This window comes from Neolamprologus brichardi, chromosome 23 (assembly GCF_056152115.1).
Source record: "Neolamprologus brichardi isolate AB-2024 chromosome 23, ASM5615211v1, whole genome shotgun sequence".
In the NCBI taxonomy this organism is placed as follows: domain Eukaryota; kingdom Metazoa; phylum Chordata; class Actinopteri; order Cichliformes; family Cichlidae; genus Neolamprologus; species Neolamprologus brichardi.
Genome location: NC_142125.1, coordinates 4,248,933 through 4,260,350, shown reverse-complemented (window position 1 = coordinate 4,260,350; position 11,418 = coordinate 4,248,933). Strand labels below are relative to the sequence as shown.

General features: G+C 38.4%; 1 protein-coding gene across 1 annotated transcript; it reads right to left on the bottom strand.

The window, feature by feature from the left end:
• Positions 1 to 2,901: 2,901 nt before the first annotated feature.
• tax1bp3 (Tax1 (human T-cell leukemia virus type I) binding protein 3) lies at positions 2,902 to 11,026 on the bottom strand. Its single transcript, XM_006800423.3, has 4 exons — positions 10,827 to 11,026; positions 5,494 to 5,613; positions 4,647 to 4,724; positions 2,902 to 4,504 (listed from the first exon to the last, which is right to left on the bottom strand). Exons 1-4 carry the CDS (start codon positions 10,863 to 10,865, stop codon positions 4,355 to 4,357), a joined length of 387 nt encoding a protein of 128 aa, XP_006800486.1. The 5' UTR covers positions 10,866 to 11,026; the 3' UTR covers positions 2,902 to 4,354.
• Positions 11,027 to 11,418: the final 392 nt, after the last annotated feature.

The window sequence follows — 11,418 nt, the reverse complement described above, 5'->3', positions numbered from 1 at the left end:
CAACGACCCAGTCAAAGTCCAGACCTTAACTAAGTGCTGTGAACTGCAACATTATAAAGAAGAATAAAGAAGAATGGGTCAAAACTCCTTGAGCTGTTGAATCATGGATGTATTTAGATTGTCACAGGACTGCACAGAGTCCTTTGTAAACTTTCTTTTTTTACACGACTGTATAAAGAATTCAGCTTTAATGGTGCCTTTTCAGATATGGAAGTGGCCAGTGCTATAGGAAACCAAATATTTTAATTTGAAATTTAGGAGCATCATTTCTAAACTGATGAACTGAATGGTAAGCTCTGTAACATTTCATTTTTGAGAGACTCTTTAGGATTCTCCTTTATTGTCAATGTCTCCAACATTCAGCTTTCAATTCAGCCTTATTTATGTTGCGCAACATTTCAGACTCAAAGGTAAATCTTCACAATGTTCTAAAGAGAAACCCAACAATATCCTCGGATCACCAAAACCCCCCTCCCTTTTAACAGGAAGACATCTCTGGCAGATCCAGGCTCAGGGAGGTTGACCATCTGCTTTGATCAGTTGGGGTGAGTGGAAAGCAAAGACAAAAGAGAGATGATAAACAATTTAGTTTTTAATGGCGGTAGCAGCAGATCAGTAACGTGCAGCGAGTGAAAACACAGAAGGTTACAGAAATAGTGCAACATACTAATAAATGCATGGTGGGTGAGCGAGGAAAGCAGAGAAGAGGTGCTCTGCACAATATAGCATCTACCCCAGCATTTTGAGCCTATATCACTGAACTGAACCAACTTTAAATAAAATTTATAAAAAGGACTTTAGGCCTAATTTTTAAGTAGATGTGGTGTCTGAGTCCTGAAAGTTGAAGGCTCTACCTCCTACTATACTTTTTAAAACTCCAAGAACCACGGGGATATTATGAGTCCCACAGGCAGCCAGTGATAAGTGGCAAACAATTAGATATAAATATGGTTTTGTCAGGTAGCAGAGCTATTAAACAGCCTCGCAATAAGGAATTGCAACAGTCCAGCCTAGGATCGGGATATCTCTGTAGGCTTCCTTCAAGTTCCAATCTGGCGTATGACCACAGTGATAGGAGCAGTCCGCATTACCATGGCAACCCAATTATCCTGCCATAACGTGGGAGGCATGGATCATGTATGATCCATGTTTAGATAGTGTAATTATTCACCCGCTTGCAGGAAGAAACATTTGTCTTAGTGTTATCTTTCAGCAGCAAGAAGCTGCATTCTTACTCGTGTCATTATAGGTGGTTCGTTTAGTCTGATGGGAAAGTGTGCTGGGTTTCGATGAGTTTAATAAGTGTATTAATTGATACATACTTGACCACCGTGTTATCAAACAAATTAAGTAAGTTTGACAATTACTGCATTAAAAATAATACAGAATAACTACTGCTGACTGGTAAGTGCTGATTAAATAATCACACTGGAATCAAATTAGGGGCTCGCTGTTACCCACTTAATAGCTGTCCATTAGTTACCTAGCAACACACGAGGTATTAATGTTGCGGTATTAGGGAAAGCCAACCTAGATAGCGAGTCTGAGCTTCAGCTGGTGTTTGCACAATCGCATTCTTGTCTCACAACATGGTGCAATAGTATTATGAAGCCCAGGTAAGTGGAATGGAGCATGCTTCCTCTGTCCTGATAAAAATAACAAGCGCACACACACGGCTCGCTCATAAATTATTTCTCAAAGGGGGGATTTTAGCTAAGCGGTGCCCCAAATCGACCCTCTCCCATTATGTGTCCAGATGTTATTTTAGGACTTTAAACATTACACAGCACATTCAGTTCAGGTGTGTTTGGTCCTCAGAGCACAGGTAATTCACTGGTAGTGCATTACGCAACACCAAAAACAGCTTTACCAACACAATTTCAAATCACAGTAGCCCTGATCTATTCAAAATTAATAAAATACAAATAAAAACAACAGCAAAACTTTAAAATCAGTAAATATATTTTCCCCATTTCCTTTTTTTTAATTTTTCACCTTAAAATCTAGAAGAACTGGTGCAAATGTTTACTTTTTATTGCCCTGGAACATACGTGTACCCCAAAAAAGGGTTTACAATTATGCACTTGTCACTGCGCAAAGTGGAAAAGGAAATATTAGAAGCATATGCAGTTATAGCAACACAATGGAAAGGTTCCTTTCTATGAATTATCTGAGACCTCTGTTCAAAGGTATGCTTTGAATAGCTGACACGGACACATTTAAGAGATAAAAGAAGAGCGCACTGTATCAAATAGCCTTGCTAAACACGGAAAGGTCAGGGAATAGATTCTTTGCTTTGAAATGTCAGCTGATTACTCTTTAACTGGCATCACGAAGCTATCTGAAGGTCCTGCAACATAAAAAAAGAGGGGTAAAGTAATCAGTTACTGTATGTCTGTTATTCGCAGATTTTAGCACGTTTCACACATGCGGTCCTTTCTATTAACATGACATCATCTGAAGCTGTTGGTTTCGTGTTCGAGCACCCTGACAACGTTTGGATCAGACCCACTGACATCAACATATCAAGATAGTACAACTCTAAACAGCATTCAGTCGGCCATTGTTGAAAAAGCAGAACTTTTATATCTGACAAACATTCACTTTTCAAATGTTCTACAATAAAACAAACAACAACAAAAAGACCAAAACAAACTTTGTGCTCATCTGGCAGGTTACAAAGTCTTGAGCAAAATGTTTGAAACATAAAATTTTGTAGGCTAAACTTTTATAAAAATACCGCTATACTGACATTTTCTGAAGCAATGGTTTCCAGCAGAGCAGTTTGTCAAAAACTCTTAGAGATTCTAAGATGACATGAATTTAAAACACTGAGAGGCCCACAGGCGCCTGTAAATCGACTCTACAGTACAGTATGAAACAATAATAAATAAATGACCAGCAGCATGTTTGTTTGTTTTTACAGTTATACAGGTGTTTTATTTGAGCAAACCATTTATTTTACAAACTTGATTATTGCTTGTTTAATATTGTAAAAAATTTAATATTTTATAAGCAACTTACATACCAAAAAAAAAAAAGTAAGTTCACCCAAAAGTAAAAGAAATGTAGCAGAATATCGGTTTCAGTCTGAAAAGGTTTCATAGCAAACATACTTATTAGAAGTCATCTCCAGTGTCATTTATTACATGTTGCAGGAAAGATGCACTAGTGAGATCATACCACACTGGCAAATTGGAAATGAATTATTAAAACTTAGTGTTAATACATTTAAGGCTGCTGTGCACATTTTCAAGTTAACAAACAACATTCACTCCTTCTTGGCTGATTTACAGTTTCAAACTGGACTTTTGTTCAGTGACAAGAAACAAAACTATTTATACCTCGAAACAGTCTCAGTGGAGCCAACTGCTGAATATCATCTCCTCCAGGAAAAACAAACAAACAAACAAACAAACAAAAAAGCATTGTTCTCTTTCTGAAGCCGATAAAAAGGTAACTGGAAGCAAATATGCTCATTTGACAAGTGTGCATCCAGAAACATCCAACATGTGAAGTAATGTTACTATGAAACACCTTTACTGTTATTCTGGCTGTGTAGTTACTTTAACAGATGCATAAGGTGAGAGGATGTTAGACTGAATGCAACTTGAAAAACGTGATGCATCAGTAGAATTATCATTAAGAAAAAAAAACACATTGGAAATTGGCTCTATTGACATTTTTTGCATAGATTTTATACAATATACTGTACCATTATTTAAAGAAAAACAAAACTGGAAATACTAAATTACACAAACTTTGATTTTACTTTGGCATTTGTTGCTGTGTTAGTGGCAGAAAAATATTGGTTCTTTAACTGAGATGAATAAACAACAGTGAATTTTTCTGGGTGTATCCAGTGTGTCCAGTTTAACTTTGGTCAGCTGCTGGAAAACAAATTAAACTCGGATTGTTCCCAAATAACCTATATTTTTTTAAAAAAAAAGGGGGGGGTGGACAAATGAGTTAACACTCCTTGCAGAAGAACCGGTCTATTAAATGTTCTCCAAATGCTAATTTAAATTGCTTTAAGTACAAATGAAGATGATAATCGCTGCAAATATCTCAAATGCTGTTATTCAAGCAGCGTTATTTCCCATAATTTACTGAGATCAGTTATAATCGGATATGCCACAAATGAGAGAAAAAAACAAAACAGATAACAGAGTCTCATTTTCTACAGACTGATCTGAATGAACAAACTGATCTGTCTCAGTTTGTTTACTTATCTGTTTTTGCATTACTGGAGTATAAAGGCCACTGTGCAACTATTTGGGGTAGTATGTGTTCTCCAAGTGAGTCTTCATTCCTTGGCTATGGCATTAGTCTGTGTGAAAGTAGAGCCACCACACTAGTGTTTGGCATAAGAGCACTTAGAGTGTTTGACAGCGTCCTCAAGCGACTTCCTGGTTACTAGCAGTCGTACCACATCCTCTTTCTTCTTGGTTAATTTTTTACGAGCCTGATCGTGAGTCACCATGGTCATGTCCCAACCGTTCACCTGGAAAGAAGGAAGGAACTTAGTTTGAAATTAAAAGAATCAAATAACAAAAGTAAAAGTCATCACAGCACTGCTCCTGAGGTACACAGTGCCATCTTGTGGATCAACTATCCAAAAAGAAAAACTTCATTTCACTACATACCTGCATTATTTTGTCTCCTATCTTCAAGCCGGCCAAGTCTGCTGGGCCTTTAGGTGATATCCTGGTCACATAAATGCCCTGTGAAAACAAAGAACTCATCGTTTCATTTTTTTTTTTACCACAATTGGAGAGCAGGTCTGGTTTAAAATGGGTAGTCCAAAATAATACAGGATATCCCTGAAGGCCTTTGCCTCCAATACTGCCAGTCTGGAGGCAGTACAGGAGGAGGATCCCAGGGGGAAAGCATCAAGTGCTTAAAGTAAAGGACACACTAGCATAAGAAATTATTTTTGTCCCATTAAAGTAAAATAAAGTAAAATAAAGAGAAAAATGGACAGAGGCCTGATCTGTTGTTAATTTAAGGGCACAGAGGACATCTCTCACAACAAAGTTCCTGTAATGCTCAAAAATATGTTAGTAAAGGAAACAGTAAAAGTGTAGAAGCCAGTATCAAAGTCTTATTTCTCTCTAACAAATCAGCTGGTGCATTTCAGTGCAGTCATCATGACTTAATGTAAGCCTGAAGTCTTCCTTTCTGTGGCTCTGCTGAGTTTGTTTAGTCACCACCCGAGGCCATGAGTAACGTGTTCAGGCCTGTAGTTAACCAAAACGATAAGTACTTTGTGGATACTTGTACCACTACGCTTTAGCGCAATGGCAACTTGTGGGTGGATATTCAGCGTCTTGTCAAGAATAAAATCCACAGTGACCCGAAGACAGGGTCATTCGTGGGTTTATTCCTTTCGGCTACATCACTATTGTCTACAAATATTCTATTAAGAACAAAGGGAGAGAATCAAAATGAAAAGACTGCACGTAAAGACATGATAGCTGCAGATAAGCTCACTTTGTCAGACTTGTCCTCAGAGAAGGGATTCTGCCCGGGGTCCTGATCTATCCCTCCTCCGATGCTGAAGCCAAGGATGAGATTCTCTCCTTGCCGCAGCTTCTGAATCTCAACTCGTTCCTGTTTAACAAAAGAAAACAAATTTAAAAACATTAAATACCGTTGAGGAAAATATTGGGTAGGCTCATCACCGAGCTTTCTCGTGTGCTGCTCAGTCACATTTGCTGAAATATGTTCTTGTTTCCATCGCTGCTAATGTTAATAAGATAAACTCCAGTTAAATTAGGTTGACAGGACCATGGAAAGAACGCAATTGCTTCCCTTCACATTTCACTACAATCGGATTAAAAACTCTTCACTGTGAAGGTAGAAAAATGAAACCCTTCCATACCCATAAATAATCAGTGTTGGGCAAGTTATTTTGAAAAATTAATTAATTATAGTTACTTGTTACTTCTTCAAAAAACTAACCGAGTTAATAACTGAGTTACAAGATTCTAAAAGTAATTAATTACTTGAAAAGTAACTATTGTGTTACTTGTTGTTTAACCCTCTGGGATCCAGGCTATAATTGGCCATTTTGACTACTTTTGATTTCCCTCCCACCTTTAAAACTATTTACTTTGCCTTGTTTGGTATCATCCTTTTCAGCACAACCTCATGTGTCTGAATTTTATTGAAATATGTTTCATAACTTTAAATGCAAATATAAATGGTCAATTTTAAAATCATATGCACAAGTTTTGCAAACAACAGTTATTTGCAGCCATTTACCTTTTACCCTTTTTATAACCACTTTAAACTATTTACAGAACAATCAGCTGTTCTGCATTCAATAAGATGCCACACAAAGTATTTGTGCCACTCCAAAAATAATAATAATGAAATTTCTTTCCACTATAAAGGAGAACATCACAGCATGATACCTGCAGGTCTGACAGCAGCAGGTGTATCACTCCTCCTGTTTTCTACCTGGAGACAGCAGTCGCCTCATTGCTCTGACACACAACACAAAACTATCCACAACACTACTCAAGACAGCACATTAACTACACACTCCAAACACGCTAAACGTCACCCTCTCTCATGTTGCCATGTCATTTTTTGATTGGTCGACATGGTGCATTTTTCCACCAACACCAAAGGGCTGTTTTTTGTTTTGTCTTTTTAATTTTTGGTCATAAGCAGAGAGTGCTCGCTGCGCTGTCCTTAGACAGTAAACGTGACGAAACTATTGAGGAAAAAACACGCGTATATATTGTTTATCATGACTCTGGTTTTACGTGGCCTATCAACACAATTTAAAAACTGGTATATATCACCTTGTTGTTTTGTCATCTTGAAGTGGTCGTGTGATTGGCTTACCATGACTACTTTATTCTTCCTCTGTCAAACAGCAGCACTCATGGGATTGTTTTCCCCCTTAACTCCAGGTGTTTGTGCCAAAAAGTGATCATCTGCCAGAAAGTGATTGTTGTCCGCGGGAGCGTACGCAGCTGCTTAAAGCTGTATCGCCCAGATTACTTACAGCTACTTCCCTGCAACTGATATAAGATGCGGTAAGCTGAACACAGCTTCAACCGTCCGTTTGTTGAAAAATAGTAACGCGACCGCACTGCATTTTGTTGTTATTAACGGTAACGGGGTTGTAATGATAGGAATAGTAATTAGTTAGATTACTCGTTACTGAAAAAAGTAACGCCGTTACTCCCATCACTGTAAATAATCACAGCTGTAACTTTCCCCTTGCTGCATTCATTTAAAACCCATGTGTATATTGTCCTATATAGCAGCTCATGCTTGGAAATCATTACGATCCAAAAAGCACTGAAATGATGGTATGCATGCATATTTTTTATATCAACTCCCAATTTGGGCTGGGCTATATCATACCGTTCAGAGTAATACCGGTGTAATTTTGGGCAACGATAGGAAAATGAAATATCGCGATAGAATATGGCTAAAACGCGCATGCGCAGTGCCTTTGTTTACATACGCACACGGCGGCGACGCAGAATGAGAAGGGCAAAAGCGAATCCTTGAATGAAACGGATGAACCAGAATTGGTTTGTAAAAATGCTGCAACTTCAGTGGTGTGGAACTGGTTTAGCTTTTGTCTGTCAAAAACACAACAAAGCAGAATTTTTGGTAGAGCATGCTAGCGGGCCGTCGTTATTACCGTGTTGTTTGGAAAATACGGCACACTTAAAATCAATCCTTTGATTTTTCTGAAAATCGACAGTGCCCCTTATAATCCCGTGCGCCTTATGTATGAATTCTGGTTGTGTTTACTGACCTCGAAACAATTTTATGTGCACGGCGCTCGAAAATCTGTCAAATGTTTTAGTACGACTTTGCTAAGCTACGAAGCCGCACCGCTTGATGGATTGTCGGAGCGTTACGGCTATCGTAGGCGGAGCCTCGCGGAGTGATACGTACTGTGCTTCAACATAATATTACCGCATTGTGTGTGTATAACCTCTTTTTAAGTTTTGTGGATATTATACATGGTTATGCTGAGGATATGTCGGCCAGTTTCCACTGGAAACGCCTTTTGGTTAAACTGTCAGCAAGGATTTTGCATTTGCACTGTTACATTTTTATATAACTTTAATGCACATAAAAAAAAAAACAGCTGCTTGCGTGAAAATACATTGATGGGGTTTTTTGCACTAATAAAGTTGTGGAGTTGTAAAGTATTTTGTCTGGTGTCAATTATACCGTCAGTTATATCGTTATCGCAAATTTTCAAATGTATATCGTGATAAATATTTTTGGTCATATCGCCCTGCTCTACTCCCAACTGACATACACATCGCAGTAATTACAGAAAGATGGACAACTTATCTTCCCGTCAGGTAGTGAAGCACCGACTTATCACCACAGACACATTTTCTAGATTTCAGCGCAGGCAAACGATCGATCTCAGAGGCTGTTTTTTCTTAAAATCGAGTCCAGACAGACTCTTTTCAACGGGCCCTACCCTTGACACTGACAAGCAGCTGCAGTTTCACTACATCGCAGACAAAGATGACTCAGAGGGACTCTTCAAACACAAAGACTGGCTCTGTGCGTGCGACAGTGAATAATCAGACAGCCTCTCAGTAGTGTGGCTGATCCAAAGTCTGACAATGACTTGAGCTGCTTTTCTCAATGTGCCGGATTCACACAGTCTGCGTAATCACAAGGACCCTACAGGCAGACTTAAAAGTCAGCATGTGTATGCTACAGTATTTTTGACGTGTTCATGCTGTTGCCAAACTGATATACTCAATCACAGTGAGAAGTCTTTCTTTATATGCTAACAATGGGCAATTTCAGCTTGTTGCTAGGTGGTTGCTAGGGATGTATAATTTTATAGACATGAATTGAAACTCATACAACATTTTTAATAGCTGTTATTTGTGCATTAAAGGCATACACCAGTCTATTATGACTCTTCATAATATCTGATATAGATTAGAGCTTTGAGGGGGCTAAGGTGTACCTGCGCGCCAACACAGGTGATTTAGCTGTTCGAGACTTGATGGAAACAAACAAACAAACATCTAGTAAGTTTGTGTATTACAGTAAACCTGCTTCAAAGGTGTTTTTGTGTAGACCTGTAACATAATACTTATATGTACTGTATAAATTTTATTTCAAATTATGTAACTCTAGCCACTAAAGCAAGAAAAATACATTCCCACCTTTCGAATCCACTGACTTTTTAATGCATAATAAATGTACTAGATTTACTGAATTTATGTGAATGATGTTGTGCTGTAAAAACTTTTCACGTTACAAATTCTCAAAGTTCAAAAAGTAGGTCAAAACTTTGCAATTTAAAATTTGCCACATTTCTTTCCGGCATTTTCGATTCCTCATAACTTTATAAGTGCAAGAAGGAGCCACAAGAAACTTCCAGGCAGAAAAAAATTTGACATCACCTCTAAAAATTTATTCAAGTTACATATTTGAACATTTTCTTAGCTGAATTATCAGGGGGAAAAGCTCAAACATGGAGTGTCTGTTATGCTGTTGTTATGTTAAATTGGTTATGCAGTTTTACTATTGGTCCTATGATATATCATAAACATTATTCTGAAAATAAAACAAACTTTTGGATTTATGTCTTTAGGTTTTGGCCCCTGGAGAGGGTGTGTGTGTGTGTGTGTGGTACAATGTTATGCAACTACCTCCTGTATGAGAGAATTCATGACTCAAAAATGTCTGAAAAATTAACGGGAATTTAAACACACCCACACATCCTTTGAGGACATTGAACAAAAAACAATGATAGTACAGTAGCGCAATTATTGCGTAAGTCAGGACTTCTATCTTATAGTATTTCATTATAGGAGGTGGCTTGATCTGAAGTGTGTGTCAACCAGCAGGGGCACAACTGAGTGATCATTAAAAAGAATTATATTAAAGAATTAAAAATGTATTTTAGAAGACATTACAGAAACTGATTCTTACACACAACTGACTAGACTATGATTGCCCCTGCACACTCTCTGATGCTAGGGGACACAGGCAACAAGGTGGATATATTGGGTGGGCATGGATCCACCCTCATCCAATCCCCACAAATCACTGACTGCTGTTTTGTTTGATCAGGACAAATCAAACGCAATGCCTCTTTTACATCAATATTTCAGTCTATTTATACAAAAGGGACTCTGAGGGGACAAATGTTGAGCTGCAAATGTCAAATAAAAGCAAAAAAAGATGAAGCAACAGTGATTTATGAAAATATATAAAGTTAAACAAAGATTTGACTCTGAAAAACTTGACTTATCAGTTAGCTCAAATCACAGCAGTTGCTCAGACTTCATAGTATTGATAATTTAGTGCTTGTCACACACTCTGCTCTACAACAAAGACCTGCTAAAATCCCAGCTGTCCATCTCCAGCTAGATCTTCAGCTTTGGAGAAGACCAGGAAGCCTGATTTCCAAAGGTGGTGACGCCCATTTTCATTAACAGCAGTTTTCTGACGATAAACTCTGTTGTCTTTTAATTAACGGTCAACTTCATGTCACTCTTTGTGTCCCGCGTTAGTGCCCAGTTCTTTGCTGCAGTGATTTAATGAGTTATTCGGTTAAATTTAACATTACTGGGTACATAAAGTGCTCATATCTGTTCAGCTGCTATCACTCAACTGCTTTTAGCTAAACAAAGAAAGTCGCCCTGCTGTTAGCAAAAACTCCAGTTAGCTGGTTAGCGCGTATAGTTACCCAACATTGGTTAATTCAGAGTTTGCACCGATACGGTTTGATGCTAAAGTCGGGTGAGAAGCTGAACAATAGAGTACGGTTAAATGTGGAGAGCCACAGCCCTCAAACTTACCACAACAGCAGTCACCGGCTGACCTGGGACGAAAGACATACTCTCGCTGATCTGTTTGGCTTATAAAGAGAAGAAACTTTCCGCTTCTGCTGTTTTAAAAACTAAAGACAAGTCGATTCGGATAGCGGGACTACTTCCTAGATCCTTACATGAAACAGCGCAGGAAGATCCCGAGCTGGAATCCAAAGGCTTTAGGGATGATGTCACGTCACCCCTAGGCGTTCGGAGTCGCGTGTTTTGTCTCACCTTTGTAGCCAGGGAGGGCGGTGTTTAAATGCTGGCAGTCGTCCCGTTATGACTCTGAACAGAAATGAAAACAAATCGAACTCATTACGGGGTTTTTGCTCCTCCTTTGCTCAGGCGAACACCGACAGCTGTTTTCGAAATGGCTAACAGTGACATCTCGGTCGATTCTGTTTTCTTGATCGCACTTAGTCGACAGGATATTCAAAAATTAATTACACTTTGATCATGGATTTTGTACAACTTTGCTTTACTTTACTTTTCACTTTACTTTTGCGCTCAATCACATAGATACAATTTCCTCTAGAAAACAATATAACAAAAAATATTTAGAAAAACCCTCCATATC